The sequence below is a fragment of the Sorex fumeus genome, unplaced genomic scaffold, assembly GCF_029834395.1.
Source record: "Sorex fumeus unplaced genomic scaffold, SorFum_2.1 ptg000265l, whole genome shotgun sequence".
NCBI lineage: Eukaryota > Metazoa > Chordata > Mammalia > Eulipotyphla > Soricidae > Sorex > Sorex fumeus.
In genome coordinates, this window is record NW_026606322.1 from 2,993,074 (window position 1) to 3,013,752 (window position 20,679).

A 20,679-nucleotide genomic window follows, 5' to 3' on the forward strand; every position below is an offset into this window, starting at 1 on the left:
GTGCTTGTAAGTACGGCCAGCGTACTCCTGGCCCTGTGCTCAGAGATTACACTTGGCAATGCCAGGGAGCAGATGAGGTTGGTTGTATGCAAGGCAGTGCCTTAACCTCTGTTGTCTGTCTTTAATCTTAAGTGTATTTTTATTTTCATTGACTTTCCTTTGAAAATTTTGAATTTTTGTCCCTGGCCATACGCACTGATGCTCAGGGGTTTTTCATGGCTCTGCATTAAGGAGTCACAGCTGGTCATGCTGAGACATTATATGGGATGCCAGATATCAAACCTGGGTTGACTGTGCCCAGCAAGGACCCTACCTGCTGTATTAATTTTTCCAACTCCCAGATTTTGAATATCTATTTTATCTTGCTTTTATAACTTTGATTCATCAATCATTAATTGTATTTCTCATGTTTGAGATGAGTCATTTTTCTGTTACTGTTTTCATGAATTTGTGTGTGTGTGTGTGTGTGTGTGTGTGATTATAGTTTGTGCTGTTCCTAGTTATGGGCTTTTTATTAGTTTCAGTTCAGTAAACTTGTGATTTATTAAGCTGCATGGTTCAGTGTTATTAGTGTATTTCATCAACTTTGGGAGGAATTTTAGTTATTCAAGTTTTTTGCTTATTTTTTCTCTTTTTTAAAAAATAATGTCTTTATATAAACTTTCGTTAGTAGATGTGTTGTTATTTTACAAGGGGTCTCAGATTATTTTAAAGCATTTTTTACTTTTTATCCTTCATATTTTTACATTTTTAGACATATTTCTACTTGTCCATTTTCAAGTTTACAAATTTTACTTACACCCGCCCAAGTTTTATTTTTATTGTGAATATTTTGTTCCGTTTTTCAACTCTAGTGTTTCCATTTCCTTTTGGTTTGTTTTTGACTATCCCTGGCTATGTTGAGGTGTGGACCAAAAACTTACTATGGACTCTACTCAAGGATGTTTTGGCAGGGTTTGGGGAGATCATTTGTGGTGATCAGGATCAAACTGGGATTGGCTGTGTGCAAAGCAAGTGTATATGACATTGTACTATCTCTCCTGCCTGTTTCAAGGTTTCAAAAGTTATCCTTTTCTTGAAATTTTCTGCTTACTCTCTGTCACTCTTCGGTTTGTGAGCAAAACTTGTTAGGGCTCAGGGGGCTGTTTCTGTTGTGGTGCTTAGGGAACCAAGAGCACTAAGCTGGGGAACAAACTTGGTCCTCCTTGTGTTCCAGCCTGTTAAGCTATCTTTTCAGTTCTAATTGTCTTCGTAATTTTAAAAGTATTTGAAGTATGGTTTCCTTATTTTTTTATTAGTGGTTTTCAACTTTGTTCAGATATGATTGCATATAATACTGTACAAGTTTAAGGTAGCACTGCACTGTAGCACTGTCCTCCCATTGTTCATTGATTTGCTCGAGCGGGTCCAGTAACATTAGGAGACTTGTTACTGTGTTTGGCATATCGAAAACGTCACAGGTAGCTTGCCAGGCTTTGCTGTTCGGGTGAGATACTCTTGGTATCTAGCTGGCTCTGCAAGAGGGGTGGAGGAATCGAACTCAGGTCGGCTTGTCCACTGTGTGCGAGGCAAACGCCCTACCCGCTGTGCTATCGCTCTAGCCCAAGTTTAAGGAATGCATGTTAATTTGATGCATGTTAATAACATTGAAATAGCACAGCGGGTAAGACGTTTGCTTTGCACACGGCCAACCTGGGTTCGATTCCTCCCCCCTCTCGGAGAGCCCAGCAAGCTACTGAGAGTATCTCGGCAGCATGGCTAAGCCTGACAAGCTCCCCATGATGTATTTGATATATCAAAAAAAGTAGCAACAAGTATCAGAATTTGTTGTGAGATGTTACTGGTGCCCGCTGGAGGAAATCCATGAACAACAGGAGGACAGTGCTATACATTGTAAAATGTTTACTTTGACAGTGTTACAGTGTTAGCTAATATTTATTTACTATTACTTTAATAAGTTCACTTCATATGAACTAATGTGCCAAAAGTGTAACAAGATTTAAGGAAGGCGCATGTCACATAGGTATGTTAACACCCAGTAATCATTCTTATGAACCAGAAAAGGATTCTACCATTTCTTTTTTGAAATAAGAACATTTGAAGATCTGATACTATCTTAACAATATTCATGTATACAGTGTATATTTTAGCTGTAGTCACCATGCTTTTATTATATCCCCAGAATTACTTTATCATCTGACTGTATGCCATATCCTTGACTTAGCATTTTTTTCTCTTGATTTTAAGTTCCAGGATTAATTTTTAAACAATTGATCGTTCTAGATCTTCTGTTGATATTTTGAGGCAACTCTGGACACACATTTATTAATTTTCCTAAAGATTGTTTTAAGTTTTGGGTTTTTTTTTTGTTGTTGTTGTTCTTTGCCTAGATCTGATCTCTAGAATCTTTCTGGCCTGAGAGATAGTGCAACAGGATTTGTATGCTTTGAGTGTCAGGACAAATTTGATTCTGATAGTATATGGGTCCCCCAACTTCTTTGATGGAGCACCTTGGGGTATGGCCTCAAAATGGAAAATAAAGTACAGAGGGAAAAGTTGGTTAAAAATCTTTCTCCTGCACATTTGAAAACCCCTGAATTCTGTGTTAAATTTAAATTTTTAGCCTGACATCTGATGAATGTATTGATTAATCTATAGAACTTAGTGGTCAGTCAGTTTCTGGTAATAGATTTCGCTCATATATCTTGAGTTTATAAAGCTTCTATTATTTTTTGCTTTCTTTGCATAAAAATATATTGCTCATTTCAAGCCGTCTTTCATTGATTGTGAGTTTTATGCAAATAGGAAATTTGTATTTATTTATTTTGCTTTTTGGGTCACACCCAGTGATGCACAGGGGTTACTCCTGGCTCTGCACTCAGGAATTACTCCTGGCAGTGCTCTAGGGATCATATGGGATGCTGGGAATCGAACCCAGGTCGGCCACGTGCAAGGCAAACGCCCTACTCGCTCTGCTATCACTCCAGCCCCACCTTTGTTAGTCTTGTTCACTGTCGTCTATTATACTAAATAATGCCTGGCACAGAATAAATGTCCCCTATTTGTAGAGAATAATAGTGTTATCTGTGGAATTGGTACACTTTTTGTGATCGCTTATGAGAATGATGTGCTAAAAAATGCATTTGAGATAGTTATCTACTTGAATGCATCTCAGGCATGAATTTTGCCTAATACTGGCTTAGTGCTTAAATTACTATTGTATTTTGTACTGTAGTTTGTTATATTTGGGGAATTTTAAAATGAGAAAATTAAGAATAGAATATGAACAGAAGAGTCACTGTCCCTGTCTCCCGTTGTTCATCGATTTGCTCAAGCAGGCCCAGTACCGTCTCCATTGTGACAATTGTTACTGTGTTTGGCATATCGGATATGTCAAGGGTAGCTTGCCAGGCTTTGCCGTGCGGGCGAGATACTCTTGATAGCTTGCTGGGCTCTCCGAGAGGGGCAGAGGAATCGAACTTGGGTCAGCCATGTTGGCTGCTTGCAAGGCAACCGCCTACCCGCTGTTCTATTGCTCCAGCCCAACAGAAGAGTAAGATTAGGTAAATATTTAGATTCATGTAGCTATTTTTCTTACTACATTATTTTTCATAGAAGATAGCATGCATAATTTTAGACAAAACTGTAAAATCTGGGAATTTTGTAGTTTTCTTTCACCTTGGTTAATGAATCTGGAGTGATATCTTATGTTAACCAAATTGTAACTTATCAGTGAATCAGTCAATCAAGCTGTAAGAGCAGTCATTCTTAATATCTGTATCCTATGAGAAGAGTAACTCTTAACCTTCTTAACTTATTAGCTCTTCTCTCACAAAGCTAGCTATCCAGATGTTAATTGGTTAATCGTAGATATAATTAGAAATAGCTTTGATTTGGAATGGAAGTGGACACAGGTTTGAAATTGGTAGTTTCTATATTTCTGGTCTCAGTGTCTGTCTCTATTTCTCTGTCTCTCTCTCTCTCTCTCTGTCTCTCTCTCCTCTCTCCTCTCTCATTAGTTTGTTTTGATTTTGGGCCACACCTGACTGTGTACATGCCTTACTCTTGGCTCTGTACTCAGCAGTCACTCTGGGTGGGGCTCAGGATCAGATGGTATGCTGGGACGAGTGCAAGGCAAGCTCACTCTTACTTTGGCCTCATATTTCTGCTTTCTCTAATTTTATTAACTTCAGAGAATTGTTCCAGATAGTTCTCCTTATTAAGGTTGTTTGTAGTCTGTTTACCTCTCTTTCTCATTAAAAAAACTTCTTTTGCCTCTTTCCCTATTTAAAGTTTTGTGCCTCTTCTGTATCATTTTTAACTATTTTTAAAAAAATTTCTGGCTATGTAGCTGACATTTTGATATTCTTTCTGTATTATGAAATGATTGTTTAGCTATATAATTTTGGTTTTTATGGCCACACCTCACACCTGGTGTTGCTACTCCCAGCTTAGTGCTCAGGGTTCATGATGAGGCGCCATTTTTAAAAATGTTTTCTTTTAATGAAGAAGGAGCACTAACTTTGAAACTCCCCCATAGCAAAATTATTTATGTGGTCAGTAAATTTATCAGGGTTGTTTCTAGTTTGCCTTATTTTAGTTCAGTATGCCTTATTTAGTTTCTAGTATGCCTTATTTTAATTCTTTGAAACTTATCGACTAACTGTGCTAATAGAGATAGCTCTCAGATTTTTCACTGGACCTTGGAAAATAGGGTTGTGATGATTTCTTTGTGCCTAAATTCATTTGTATGGTGAGAATTTTCTTTTTATTGTAGTTGCGAAAACTTACAGCTACTTTCAGGTATGTGTTACTTATGAGACTCTAGTAGTTCTCAAACTATTTGTGGTGAAATGCTAGATTTAAAACTTTATGATTGGGCTGAAAACTTTATGATTGGGCTGAAGAGGTAGGGTGCTTACATTACATGCAGCTGACCTGGGTTTGATTCCCCTGCATTGCATATAGTGCTTGGAGCACCACCAGAAGTAATTTCTAAGTGTAACCAGGAGTAACCCTTCCTGAGCATCACTTGGTATGGCCCCAAAACAAACCCCCAAACAATCAACTAAACAGACAAAAAACCCACAGTTATTTCAAGAGTTAATAATTATGTAAAATGCAATTCATAAATTACTGTAGCACTGTCCTCCCAGTGTTCATTGATTTGCTCGAGCGGGCACTACTAACGTCTTCATTGTGAGACTTGTTACTGTTTTTGGCATATCGAATACACCACGGGGAGCTTGCCAGGCTCTGCCATGCGAGTGGGATACTCTTGGTAACTTGCCGGGCTCTATGAGAGGAATGGAGGAATCGAACCCCGGGTCGGCCATGTGCAAGGCAAACGCCCTACCCTCTTTGCTACTGCGCCTCGAAAACTAAAAAATTTTAAATGCAAAATATGGGCCACTTTTTATTATAAGAATCATTCATGTAAATTGCTGTTTATTATATCAGTTGCTGTTTAATTGCCAGACATTTATTTTAAGTTTCTATATTTTTCTCACTGTACAGTAGTAATATATAGTTCATAGACTAATAACAAATAGTTTGCTTTTTACCTCTAGTGTGTGAATCCTACCTGTATTACCGTATTTATAGCCTGTTCTTTGTAGTGTTTAATGTTGTTGCAGAAGCATTTTCGTCATTATGATGAATAACAGTTATCCTGTTTAAAATATTTTCATGTGTTTCTTCTTTTTAGAACCGCGAGCTTCAAATCATGAGAAAACTAGATCACTGTAACATAGTCCGATTGCGCTATTTCTTCTACTCGAGTGGTGAGAAGGTAGGTGTAATAGAAAGTGTGTACCAAATATTGGTAAAACTTATTCTTCTAGAAACAGTTTTTATATACTCTGAATTCCTGTGATAGTTTTGCAATTAAATGAAAGAATTCCCAAACAGAGATCACTAAGATTCTGATGATTTATTCAGTGATAATATATATTATTAGTTTTATGAAGAATTTAATTCTATTAGGATCATTAATACAATCATATCAAGAATATGTTAATAAAAAGATAAGTGGATCAGATTTTTAAGAATTTCCACATTTGTTTTCAGTACTAAGGTAAATCAAAAATTTAAGCATCTGTGTACCTTATGTGCTTCTAGAGCTTCTGAATAGTTCATCTACTGACAGGATGGAGAAGAATAATTTTATTTTCTTAAGTAGGAGTGTTAGAAAGGAAGGAAGTTACAGGAAGAATTTTGTAGGACCAGTGTAAGATTTAAATATTGGGAAAGCAAGCTTAATATAGCATCAAAGAAAAGTTGTCTTATAGCATTTATCTTAGATAAATAAGTATATACTATTTATAATTATGTTTAATTCTGTGAAATCAGAGACTAAAGATTTTTGTACTATGAGTACATATGCATACATAATACTGCCAACAACAGCAGACCCTCAACTTTTCAGAAAAGCATGTAATAATTAAATGTCATTATACTCAATGGAGTTGAAAACAGAATTTCTTCTGCTTTACTTTACTTTTACCCTTTGTATACATTCACTGTCTTTTCTTGTTGCATTAATTGACTCTTGCATCATTTCTCACTGGTTTGGAGCAAAGGCATAGGACAAGTGATAGACCACTTAAGATTTTTGTTTTTTTCTAAGTACATATGAATTAGGGTAAGTTCATTGACATTTGGGGTGCAGATTTCCTTCATAAAGTCCTTAGATTCATGATGCCTCTTGATTTCTAGTTCTAGTTTCACCACTTACTGCAGTGTTTTAAGAATTTTGTATTATATTATTTTACTTTTGAAGGTTAAAGAGTTTATTTTACAGCATGTTGTCACTACCTGGGTGTCCAGGTTCTGCTGAATCTGAAATTTCCTGGGCGTCTGAGCCCTGCCTGTGTTCTGCGCCTCTCCGGGCTGCCTGTACTTGGGTATCTGTCCAGGGTTTGGGGCTCTATTCGATCCATCCATCCTGGACACTTGTGAGAGAGTGAAGGAAAGGGGTGAGGGGAGAAGGGGAGAGAGGAGGAGAAGAAAAAGAGAAGGAAAGGGAGAGAGGGAAGAGAGAGTTCTGTTAAATTTTAGATTATTTTTGCTGAGAAAAATTAAATGACAGAGCCTGTGTACCTAAATACTAATTTTTAGTTGTGATATATGTGCCTACTGATCCTATATAATTATTGCATATGTACATGGGAGTTGTAACTAATGATTTAGCAGCTATAATTAGCAATTAGCCCTTTAGTGACACTTGTTTCTGAACCTTTTTTTTCTTTTAAAGCTTTTAAATAATGCCTGTGCTTGTATTAGGGACTATAGATCCTCATAAGTATTTACGTTCTTTTTCTAAAATTTGTTATTTGGTTTAAGGCACTGTTATGGTCTTTAATCTACCTTTTTGGGCTTATCTTTTTTCCTGTGCCTTCCCAAGTAATATCATGGAGTTTCATATATTTACTGCATTCTTACAATGGAATTTATTATTAAATGCTAGATATTGTAATGTCCTAGGGAGAAAATACCTGAGAACTGTTTGTTTCATGATTTACTGGATTGTATTTGGATTCATTTACTGAAGCCTCCTTACAAAGTGTCCTTATTTTTGTTTACTTACATAGCTTACATGCCAGACTCTGTCTTATTGCTTTATAAATGTTAGCTCATTTAACTCTCATGAAGGTAAAGAACAAACAAGGGGGTCAGAGTGATAGTACAGTGAGTAGGGCTTTTACCCTGCATGTGGTGGTCCCCAGCATCCTGTATGTCCCTCAAGCCTGCCAGGACTAATTCCTAAGTGCAGAGCCAGGAGTAGCCCCTGAACATGCTGGGTGTGGCATCATCCCCCCCCTCCAAAAAAAAATCAGATCTTCTAAATGTAAAGTTTTGTTTGGTTTAGTGGAAATCCCCACCACAATCTGCCCTCACCCTCACATAATCCTTTCTTAGGATGACTATTAATTGTTCCTTCAGCATGTCAAACTTTTCCCCCCAAATTATTATCTGTTTTACTCAGTGAATTCTTCCTTACTGCTGTTCAGTGTTGCTTACTTATTTTAAATAGTCTTGACATTTAAGGGAAGTCTTTGAGAAGAGGGTAAACAAGTACAGTGAATGTCTGTTTTGAAAAATACTTAATATTTTGGGCTGGAGCAGTAGCACAGCGGGTAGGGTGTTTGCCTTGGACACGGCCGACCCGAGTTCGATTCCTCTGCCCCTATTGGAGAACCCGGCAAACTACCGAGAGTATCTCGCCCGCACAGCAAAGTCTGGCAAGCTACCTATGACATATTAAATATGCCAAACACAGTAACAACAAGTCTCACAATGGAGACGTTACTGGGCCCACTTGAGCAAATTGATGAAGAACAGGAGGACAGTGACAGTGACTTAATATTTTATCTTAGCTTTACAGTGAATGCTGTGAAATCACCCTAATAAAACAAAGAATGGTGAATATGTGCCTCAGTGGTTAAGCCACATGCTGTAGATATGGGAAGTTCTGGGTTTGATCCCCAGACCCAGACCCCCACCCCCCACGCACATACCCCCCATAAAGAAAAGTTGTTATATACTGCTGGAAATTTTTTCTTATTTTAAAAAAAGTGGGGTACTTAATGAAACTGTACAGAAATACACATTCAGATACTGTTTTCACTCTACCAAAAAGATAAATTCTTCTTAACCTTTCATATTTTCTTTCTTCTGAATCAATCTGACGGGACAACTTTACTATATCACTCCAGAACCTATATAGTAAATTAATGCTTTCCCCGCCCCCCGCATCCCAACATCACTCCAGAACCTATATAGTAAATTAATGCTTTCCTCTCCCCCCACCCCAGCATGAGACAATGAATTCTGCTCAAGATTGAGAATTTAGGGTTATTATGATCAATTGTTACCCTCCAAGAATTGTTTGCAAAGAATGAATTTACAATTTATGCTAGAAAAGAATTAAATGTCTTAAGAAGTTCATAGAAATCTTTTAAAGTTTATTTCTGATTGTGATGGTTTGGATGGTCTTTAAAGAAACCATCTTTTCTAACAATAATTATTGCCTGAGTGTATATATTAGAATGGGCAAATAATAGTTTGAGATGTCTGTGAGACATTTGATAGAGATGCCCTATAGACAGATGGGCTGGAGCGATAGCACAGCGGGTAGGGCGTCTGCCTTGCACGCAGCCAACATGGCCGACCCGAGTTCGATTCCTCCGCCCCTCTCGGAGAGCCCGGCAAGCTACCGAGAGTATTCGATATGCCAGACACAGTAACAACAAAGTCTCCAATGGAGACGTTACTGGGCCCGCTCGAGCAAATCGATGATCAACGGGAGGGCCTTTACTTACTTTACTTACCTATAGACAGATAAATGTAAGACTTTTCATAGGTAGTGGTAGGAACAATAAGAGGAGACATGACATTGGCAAGGTTCTGTAGAAATTGTAGCCATGTGGTAAAACTCTTGAGATGTTGGGAAGGAGAAGATGGAGTGCTTAATTAAGATCGTCAGGCCAATAGCAGTTTGCTTGTATTGTCTTAATGAACCTACGATATGTTGAAGAGTAAGAGCAGACTTTATTTAAGAAGACTGCTGAAAGAAAAAACAGTTCTTTGTCTTGGATCAAGAAATTGTTTTGGAAAAGGTGCCCCCCCCCTCCAAAAAAAAAAAAGCCCAACTTTCAAGGAAGAGGGGTTCTGAACTCTGAAAGTTTCTTTGAAGGTTTTAGGAGAAAGTTTTGGACAGAGGATCAGTGATAGAACTTGAACCTAAAAGAGATTTGAGGAGACAGGAAGATGAGGTGAAGATACTGTGAGAATGAGAAAGAGAATTAGTTTTTTAAGGTTATAGAAGTGAGTTCCTAAAACGAGTGAATTTCTTTTAAAATAGGAATTTCTTTTCTTTATCACTTCTACTATATCATTGTTTCACTTTAGGGTATGGTGTCACCAAGGGTGACACCCTTGGGTTGCCATTCTTACCTTCTTGCTTGCAGTGTTTGCATACTTGGTTACAGCAAGTAATGTGAGTGAAGATCAAACTCATGACCCTATACATTCAAGACATTCAATATGACCATTGTATATTGTTTTTCATTTTTTATAATTTTATTTATTGAATTACCGTGAGAGCAGTTACAAAGCTTTCGTGGCTAAGTCTCGGTTATACAATGAAACACCCGTACCTTCACCAGTGCCTATTCTCCACCCCCAAAAACCCCAGTATACCTTCATCCCACACCCTTCCCCTACCTGTGGGGCAGATGATTTCCACATTACTCTCTCTCTACTTTGATCACATTCAATATTTTTATACCAGACCCACCATTATTATTTGGGATTTTACCCTAACACTCAGATCTGCTGAAAAGGCAACAGTAGACAATTTGTTTTCTATTGCTGGTTATGAATAACATGCGATGTTGCATGGCTGCAGTAGTGGCCGCGCGATTTTGAAATTCCAAAATTTTAACACTTAAATCTGGAGGGATTTCTGCCAAAACCTGCTGGGTTCCGAGATTTGCTCCTGAATCTCTGGGATCATGGCCGTTAAGCAGCTTGATCAGCAGCCAGAAAGGCCGTTCATGGGCGATGACATGGGGTCTTGTTGGGGTGGGAAGGACAGGACCGGCTCCACCCCCATCCCGTGATGCCCAACATGTCTCATCACTGCAGGCCCAAGCCTGACTGTCCAATGGCCTCTGGAGGATGGCGGCCACTGAGCCACCAAGGAGGAGTAGGTGGAGGAACAGCACCCTTTTCTCTCTGGGGTGGCCCGGCAATAGTAACCTATTGCAGGGTCCGGACACATTTCTGCCAAAAGCCACTGGGTTTCGAGATTTGTTTCTGAGTCTCTGGGATAATGGCCATTAAGCAGCTTGATCAGGAGCCAGAGAAGCCGTTAGTGGGCGATGACTTGAGGTCTCGTTGGGGTGCGGAGGACAGGACCAGCTCCACCCCATCCCCTGAGGCCCTGTGTGTCTTGTCACTGCAGGCCCAAACCTGACTGTCCAGTGGCCTCTGGAGGATGGCAGCCACTGGGCCGCCAGGGGGAACAGGCCAAGGCACGAAACCTATTCCCACCTGGGTTGGCCCAGCACCGGTAACCTACTGCAGGGACCGGACGCATTTCTGCCAAAAGCTGCTGGGTTTCGAGATTTCTTTCTGAGTCTCTGGGATCATGGCCATTAAGCAGTTCAATCAGGAACCAGAGAGGGCATGCCACCAATTACATAACTGAGCCGGAGGTGGTTTGTGGGTGTGTTTCCACATACCTAACTTTTGGCTGCTTACTTTCTTGGTAAACTTTGCCCCAAATTTTTCGGGTCTGTCCAAAGGCACAGCAGCAATTTTGGGGTATCTGGAAATATGAAGGCGCCATCAGGCTGCTGATGCACTCGCCTCACAGGTACAGATTGACCTGCTGGCGGTACCATACCCCCTGCCATTGTACTTCTGACTTCATCTGTAACACTCATTTGTCTGTTTCTCAAGAGTAACTTTTTCCCTCCTCTCTCACTTTCTAGATTTGTTCCTCTTTGATTTTGGATTCTGTATCTCTGCCTTTATGCCTCAGAATTTCTATCCTCTCTCATGGTCTATTCGTTTCCCTCAGCTATCCAAATCGCCTCCCCCCCCCCTTTCTTTTTTTCCTTTGAGCCACAAAAAGCTTTTGTGCCACACCTGGCTGTGCTAAGGACTTTGTTCTGTAGATCACTCCTGGAGGGTCCTAGGAGTGATCTACAGATGCTTTGCCTGCTCTGCTATCTCTCTCTGGCCCCAAAAGTGAATTTGTTTTTGCTTTTCTCTTTTCCTTTTTTCCTCTTTTCTTTTAATCATTCTTTTTTTTTTTTAATTTTTATTAGTGAAACACCATGAAGTACAGTTGTAGACTTAGAAATTTTTGTGCTTGGGTTTCAGTACCAAGCACAAAAATTTGTAAATCTACAACTGTACCTCATGGTTTTTCACTTTTTTCCTCTTTTTCCTTCTTAGGCCACATCTGGCCGTGCTCAGGGCTTCTTCCTGGCTTTGTGCCAAGGATGACTGCTGGGGGTATGGTGCCAGAGATTGAGCCCAGATTGGCAGCATGCAAAGTAAGCAATTTACCTGCTGTACTATCTCTCTGGTCCAAAAATCTTGAGAATCATTCTTTTGCTCTTGTTGTTTTGGGCCACATCTTACAGTGTTCAAGTCTTCTCCTGGCTCTGTGCTCAGGAACCATTCTGGGTGAGTTTTGGGGTACAGTATATAGTGCTGAGGATAGAAATCAAGGATACCTGTATGCAAAGCAAGAGTCTTAGCTCTTATACTGTCTTTCTGACGCTTCCTCAGATTGCTTTAATTCTGGTTTTTTATTTGTTACTTTCTCTAGAGATTGCTATTGACCTTTGTCCTGGCATTTTTGGTTGTTGCGGAGGAGGTGCACAGTTGGCTCCTAGCAATGCTTGGGGACCAGGCCACTAGAGATTTGACCTGGACTTTTGCATGCAAAGTATGCCCCTTAGCCTTTTGAATTATGTTTCCAACCCTGTCCTTTCTTCAGGGAGTTGGGAGGGAGTTTAGGTTTCTAGCCATCTTTTTTTTCATTGATTTTCTTCCTTTTACCCCTTTCTTTTTTATTTTTTTGGGGGGGTTGGGAGGGGATGCATTCAGAGATGCTCAGGGCTTACTCCTGACTGCAATCAAGATCATACCTGTTGAGCTCAGGGTACCGTGATGGGGTGCCAACAATTTATATATCTTTATGTTTTGTCTGTGTTAAGCCGTTCTGATTCTCTTTGTATCTCTTCTCTTAAAGCCTCCATTAATTCATTTAGGAAAATTTTAAGGAAGAAGAATAAAATTTCAACTCAGTATTTTGATTTTTGTCTTTAGTTATAAATACTTATTTCATGTATACCTGTTTCATGTAGTTGTATTAATAATTACTTACTATCTTATTAAATGTTTATATTGAAGACTCATAGAAATTGTCTTACAATGTTTGTAGTTACTGCTTATATAATTTCCATTGAGTTGTCCTATCACTGTCCTACCGCTGTGCTGGAGCAATAGCACAGCGGTAGGGCGTTTTCCTTGCATGCAGCCAACATGGCCGACTTGAGTTCGATTCCTCTGCCCCTCTCGGAGAGCCCGGCAAGCTACCGAGAGTATCTCGCCCGCACGGCAGAGCCTGGCAAGCTCCCCGTGACGTATTTGATATGCCAAACACAGTAACAACAAAGTCTCCAGTGGAGATGTTACTGGGCCCGCTCGAGCAAATTGATGGACAACGGGAGGACAGTGACAGGACAGTGACAGTCCTATCACTTAGAGCTTATAACTTGTCTCCCATTACTTTCTTTTCAGTTTCGGTATCATAGCTAAGCTATTTCAATAAACATTTTTTAGCTGGGATTAAGTTGAAGTTAGGATTGCTATATTTGGAAAATTTTCTGTCTACAGACTGATTTAGTAGTATATCTATTCTACTGTGCTTCACCCTGCCATTTTAATTATTTTGTAGTGGAGGTGGGGTGCAGTGATTGGGCCATACCCAGGCAGGGCTCAAGGGTCTATTTCTGGTACTGCTCAGGAAAGACTCAGTAGTGCTCAGGGGACCAGGGCTATAAGTGGTTCTGGGAATTGAACTAGGTGGGACTGGCCTCATGTAGACAAAAGCTTTACCACCTTGTATTATGTCTCTTCCACCCACCTCCCTATCCTACCATTTCAAAGACAGTTTTTTAAAAATAGGAATTATAAATATTAGCTTTCACCCTGGAACTGGGGAAAGGAGTGACCACTCTTACATCAGTACGGAAACTGGAGACAATGGCATTGTTGTTTGTACCACATATGTATGTAACATTGAGAGCTTCAATTGGTACACGTTTGTATTAATCATGCTAATCTTAGCTTCAGTCTTGTTTGAAATTATTCATGTTTGCCTTAGTAATTGGAGTAGTATATATCAATATAATCTTCATTATCCAATCATTTCAGTGATGCTGATTTCTGTGAGAGTAAACAGCACCGGAGGAAATACAAGATGTGGGGGAGCCTCCCCAGTAGTGACCTGGAGTGTAGGGACCGGTAAGGTGGAGGAGTGCTTTTAACTGTTCAGTGAGATTTTTTAAAAAATACTTTTAAAATTGGGCATATAATACTTTATGATTTCCAAATACCACATAGATTGTTTTTTCTTTTTTAAAAATCAGTATTAGGTAGTAGAAATCCTTTTGTCACTCTCTATTCCCAAATGAAATCTCATTAAAACTTTTAATGTTCTGTACAGAGAACAAAGTTTTTGAAGTTTATTGCATTTGAGATTAGGGTATGAAAGCGCCTTTTTTTTTTAAAACTTTCTTCCTTTTGACAAACATGTATATAAGCTAAATTATTTCTTTATAGGAGCCTTAAATGTTTTTTCTTTAAAAGTATTCTGTAGATAATTTTAGGTAATTTTATTTATCTACTTTGAGTAAATATATTTTATCTGTTCTTCAGAATTTGATTACTTTAATGAAGAGATGGCCTTCAGTTTTTTTAAAGGTTAATGTATGCCTACTACCCGTGCTCAGCCGTTTTACCCCTGGTTAAAGGCTAGTGACTTGCATCAAAGAAAAGAAAGCATGTGAAGCTTTGTTTATAGTCACCCCCAAACTGGAAGCAATCCAAACACCTATCAACAGACAAATAAGCCAATTATGGTATGTCAAAACAATGGAATACAACTAGTAGTGAAAATAGTAAACCCACACATGTAATAGAAACAAAAGAAATGATCTTCTTAAAATAAAACTCTTCTACTATTATAGGAGATAGTTTATATAAATGAAGATGGAAATTTCCTTTCATTTCTCATATCAGTTTTGCTGTATTGATATTAGCTATTCAGGTTGGGGATGTCATGTAGGAACAGTAGATTTTGTGTCACAGCCTTTTTCTTTTTAATTTTAATTAGTGAAACACCATGAGGTACAGTTGTAGACTTACAAATTTTTGTGCTTGGGTTTCAGTTATACAGTGATCAAGCATTCAAAAATAATTTTATATATTGAGCATGATAATAAAAATTAGCTCATATTTTAGATCTCTACCCCCTCCACCCTCACCTCTGCTCCTGAATATTTTATTTATATATTTTTTAATTTTTATTAGTGAGACACCATGAGGTGCAGTTGTAGACTTACAAATTTTTGTGCTTGGGTTTCGATTATACAATGATCCCATCCCTCCACCAGTGCCCATTTCCCACCACCATGGATCCCAGTATCCCTCCCACCCCCATGCCCCCCATCCCACCCTACCTCTGTGGCAGGGCATTCCCTTTTGTTATCTCCTCTTGCACAGCTTTTGCGTTCAAGGATAAGAATGCTATATTTGATTTATGCCTCATTTCCACTAGCCTTGGAAAGGAAAGGCTATGGGGGAATTTATTCATAAAAGTAAGTGCAATGCCTTTGTGACAGAAATGTTTGAATTTGAATTCCATTTCTCTTTATTTTTGAAAAAAAATGTCGTTTTTATGGCAGTTACCTGGGTTTACAGTGCTATGAACTTGTAATGCATACATCATTCCAGCATCACATCCACCATCACAGTGCCTGCTTCTCTCCGCTTTCCAAAGGCGGCTCCCGGCCACTCCCTCCTAGATAAGCTCAGTTCTGTAGGCGCAATCTCCAGTTCCAGTGATGTAGGCCATTTGTTCTTCTCTTACTGTGTTTCTTTATATCCCATGTATAAGAAAGATCTCTTAAAAAATGTTGTTATGGAGGTAGTGACACCTATGCATTTCATTTTTGTCAATTGATAGTTGTATGGCTGGATAGTTATTTTGTAACCCTTTCCACTCTTCAGCTATAGGGACTTAGTAAGGAAAAATGTAATATACCACTTGACATAATTAGCACTTAGTAAATAGTAACTTAGTTTTTGCAAATTACTGTTTTCAATAATTGAAAGTATATATTGTAATTTCTATTCATCACACATTGCTGTAATCCTTTTGTTACATATACTTTATAATTCATTTATGCATCACAACAACCCAGTAACTGGGTTGTTACTGTTACTAACTCCAATTTTATAGGAAAACTTAAGACAATAACAGGAAAGTAAATTACCTCGATAATTTAGAACTACTGTGAGTTAAAATTAGGAGTCAACTCTAGACAGTCTGTCTCCAAGGTCTGTATTATATGCTTCTGATGTAGGTTTTTCCAAAAAGCATTATAGTAGTAAGGTAGCATTTTTAAATGCCTTGGTAATAATTGTTGGACCAAATTTTGTTGTCAGTTTGTTATAGTATCTATTTTTTAGACTTTTAGAAGAGCATAAATAGCCTTTTGCTGGATGATAATAGTAGTAGTAACAACCAAAACACAATGATTACTGTATACCAGGTTTTGATTTGAATATACTAAATTTTACTCATCTGTTCCTTGAAAGAACTCAAGGACTGTCAAATGCTTGTTAGAATTTACATAGAAACCATCTGATGCACATTATTGAGTTGTGAATTTTATTATTAGTAATTCAGTATGTATATATTATATACATTTAGACATTTTATTTTGAGTCATCTTAGTAGATTTTGTTTCTAGGAATTTATCAGTTTCATTGAGATTGTCTAATTTGTTGCATATAGTTGTTATGAATCTTTTTATTTCTGTAGGTTTCATTTATAATGACGTCACTTTCTATTTTTAGTTGTCTTGTTAATTTTCTTGTCATCTTAAGCTTGTTGATTTTATTGGTCTTTTCAAAGAACTGATTTTTCATTTCACTGTTATTCTTTGTATTCTGTTTATCTTTGCTTTGCAAAACTTAGATTTAGTTTTCTTTTTCTGGTTATTCAGGGCTATAAAGCTAGATTATCGATTTGAGAGATCTTATAAGCATTTACAGCTGTAAATTTCTATTGGTGTTCTGCTTTTGTTGCATCCTATAACTTTTGGTAATTATGTATTTCCTTCCATTGTGCAAAACAAATATGTCCTATAATTTCAGTCTTCTTAATGTTATTCTTAATGTTATACGTTTTGTGGCCTACCATGATTTCTCTTACATAATACCCAAATGCACTTAACATTAGTGTCTTAAATGGATCATTAGGACAATGATAGAGGAAAGTAGTCACTGTGGACCAGGTCTAGATTCTAAAAGGAGATAAGGAGACATGCAAAATATACTATCCATAATAGTATGGTAAACCAAGTGCCTTAAAGTGTGAATAAGGGGAAGGTGGGAGAAGGATCTGGAGAGATAGTACAGCAGGGAGTGTGTTTGCTTTGCCTTTGGCCAACCCGGGTTCATCCCTGGCACCCTGTATGGTACCCTGAGCACTGCCAAGTATAAGTTTTGAGTGCAGAGCCAATAGTAACCCCTGAGAATTGCCAGGTATAGCCCCCAAATAAAACAAAACAAAAATTAAAAAGAAAAAAAATATTCCCTGCCTTATAGGCAGGCCAGGAGTGGGAGGGAGACTGGGGACATTGGTGGAGGGAAGCGGGCCGTGGTGAAAGGGTTGGTGTTGGACCATTGTCCACTTAAGCTCAATCATGAATGATGTTGTAACTCTGTAATTCATGGTGATTAAATTAAAAAAAAGTTTTTTAAAAGAGTAATATCTGTTGTGCTATTTTGTTGTATGTTAGGCCCAGTTAGCATATGTTATATAATTCCTCTATTTCTTTATTTCTATTGTATCTAGATATCCTATCTGTAATTAAAACACTATATTAGTTATTTATATCAATCTGGGTTTGTGCTTATTCCTTGGGCTATAATCTAGTACTGTTCTATTGATCAAGGTGTTTCTATTTTAGCCATTGGGAACTTTTTTTTAAACATAGCCCCTATGTTCTTTTGACAACCTCCAATTAATATTGGTGTTTTGTTTTGGTTTTGAGCCTGCCTGTGCTTTCAGAGTGTGTGATTATTAGTTTCTTGAACGGAAGTCTGTGTTTGTACACACACAAATGTTTTTATAGGCTTAATTCTAGAAATGACATTGCTGAGTCAAACTGGGTGCTTATATGTCTTCACAGTGGAATGACTGTTTCAGATCATTTACCTCCCATAAGATTTGCATGTGGTTAGGCTTTCTCCAGAAGCTATTTTGTGTGTAGTGGACAGCGATCCTGTTCCAATACTTGATCAGTAGCTTATTGTTTTGTGGGTTTTTTTTTGTATTTTTTAATTGAATCACTGCATTATAGAATTACAAAGATATTTATGATTGTTTTAAGTGTAGTTGTTCCAACACCAGTCCTTTCTCTAGTGGCCACTGCCCTTCACCAATGTCCCCAGTTTCCCTCCTACCTCCCCAATCTACCTTTTGTGGCAGGTTTTTCCCCTTCCCCATTGCCCAGCGTCTCTTACTTGGTCCCACCCTGTGACTCTGCCCCAGTGGCAAGCTTCTTACTAAAGACCAGGTCTCCTGCTCTTCCTTTCTGTTGCTGTTAGGCATTTGATACTCCTCTACGAAGTATATTCCACATATGAGAGAGAGCATTCTGAGTCAGTTCCTCTCCCTCTGACTAATTTCACTTACCATGATACTCTCAGATCTATCCACACTGTGGCAAATCGCATGACTTTAACTTTTCCTATTGCCAAGTAGTATTTCATTGTGTTTATGTGCTCACTTTTATTATAACATTTTTTTAATGTAGGAGTACTGCTATTTATTCAGCCACTCATTAGGCTGATTGAATTTTGCAAAAACTCCACCTTTTTTTCCCCGCATTTTTTGTAATTTTATTTATTGAGAGCAGTTACAAAGCTTTCGGGTTTTTAAAAGTGTGAATGAGGTTGAGTATTTTACTACATGTTTGTTTGATCATTTGTATACCCAGATATTCATGCTTCTATTGATTGTTTGAATGTTGGTCTCTTATTAACTTATAAGAACTATGTTTTAAACAAAATAAATTGACCCTTTGTTTTGTATAAAATATTTTTGCTAAGTTGTCATTTTTCCACTGTTGTTAATATATATAGACCCTGTAATAAATTGAAATTACTCTCCCTAGTAACTTGATTATTTTGTTACCTAATATTTACAAAAGCACATTTTTTTTATGGTTGTTGCAGTTAAAAAAATCTTTCGGTAATATTCCTTTTAATTGAAGTAAGAGAAGATGAAATTTGCCATAATCATTATTGTATGTTAATAGTCTTTCTCTTTTTCTCACTTATTTCCCAGAACCCCCCCATAACAGACATTTCTGTTTTTTTCTAATTTATACTCACATTGTTGTATAATCTTCCTTTTCTGCAGTTTCAATTACCCAGAAATACTATATGCAGTACACTATATAGAAACCAGGTGCATTCATGTACTTATTATAGAATATTATTATTTAGTTGTTCTATTTTATTAATCTCTTATTGTGCTTACTTTATCAATTAAAATTTATTATATGTTTGAGTGAATAGGATATGGCATAGTTTGTGTAGTATTTGGTACTGTCTGTGGTTTCACGCATCCTTGTCCTTAGTGGTCTTGGGATGTAACCCCTGAGGATAGGAGGGTAGGAGTAATTACTGTATTCCATCTTTCAACAGCCTGGCACAGCCTTCAAAGAAAAAAACTTACTTTTGTCAGCTGCCTCCCCTAGTTTTATTCTCAATTCTGAAGAGAATCCTTGGTTGTTGAACGTCTCATACTGGGTCCTTTAATAAGGGGGAAGGGAATATTTTTTGTTTTTGGTGGACGGTGGTGTTTGGACCCACAATTGGCAATGCTCAGGGATTACAAAGTTGTGGTGTACATACACATAATGGAATATTATGCAGCTGCAAAGAATAATGAAAGCATGCGATTTGCTGCAATTTTTTTTTTTTTTTAATGAACTGGAAGATACCATGTTGAATGAAGTAAACCAGAAGAAAAGCATAGGATCTCACATTCTGGATGAGGAAATATACTACAGTAAAGCCTGAGGGTGAGGGGAACACTAGATCACTCTTAACTCCAGAGTTTAAGAGAGGAGGACAATCAAGGAAAGAAGTCAACAGGGAAGGGAGAAAAGATAGGGAAGTATTGATGAACAGAGCCCAGGACTTCAGTTATACTGGTGATGTGGATGAGTGGTGTAGCTGTATATCCGAGACACAGAGTCAGCAGCAGTGGAAACATATGATCTAAGCTACAACCTCCAGAACTTTGTAATGTGCCTGTCAGGGTGACAGGCAGTTGGGGGCTGGGGTGGGTAGAATATGAGAACACTGGTGATGGGCTTGGTGTTGAAATTTTATCAGCCTGAAACTCAGCAGTAACTTTGTAAATCATGGTTCTTTGTCAACTGTCGTATTTCATGGAATTTTTATAATTTTAACATAATTTTATTTAAAATTTAGCCAAAGCATTCTAGTTTTCTTGACCTCAAACATCATTCAGGGATAAACACATCCTAGTAGTATCTGTTTTCCAAAGAGGGAAAGTTATTCTGGCTCTTGAGTTTTCAGCTGTGGTAAGTCTGTCACTTAGTGGGGGCCATGAGACAGAACAATGGTATGAGCACGTGCACCAGACCCAGAATATGATCCATGGCAGCACATGATCATCCCTCACAGCATTCCCCAGCACTCCCTGAAGTCCTCATACGGGGCACTGGAGGTCCCTCAGCACTCTGAGTTGCCTGGGTCATCCCCAGCACCTATGGCTTAAGTAGCACCACATCCCAGTGCCCATGCAACACTACCAATGTT

The 20,679-nt window shown here is 38.2% G+C and overlaps 1 protein-coding gene and 1 non-coding gene across 3 annotated transcripts in view; one reads left to right on the plus strand and one right to left on the minus strand.

Annotated features, from left to right (window-relative positions):
• GSK3B (glycogen synthase kinase 3 beta) overlaps positions 1-20,679 on the plus strand; it is a 192,587-nt gene that overhangs the window by 87,239 nt on the left and 84,669 nt on the right. For both annotated transcript variants that reach the window (XM_056109321.1, XM_056109322.1), the window contains exon 3: positions 5,708-5,791. In XM_056109321.1, the coding sequence (XP_055965296.1) occupies positions 5,708-5,791 (84 nt within the window). The remainder of the gene's footprint in view (positions 1-5,707; positions 5,792-20,679) is intronic.
• LOC130018727 (small nucleolar RNA U13) lies at positions 1,963-2,067 on the minus strand. Its single transcript, XR_008791614.1, has one exon. It is a non-coding gene; the product is annotated as a small nucleolar RNA U13 (small nucleolar RNA).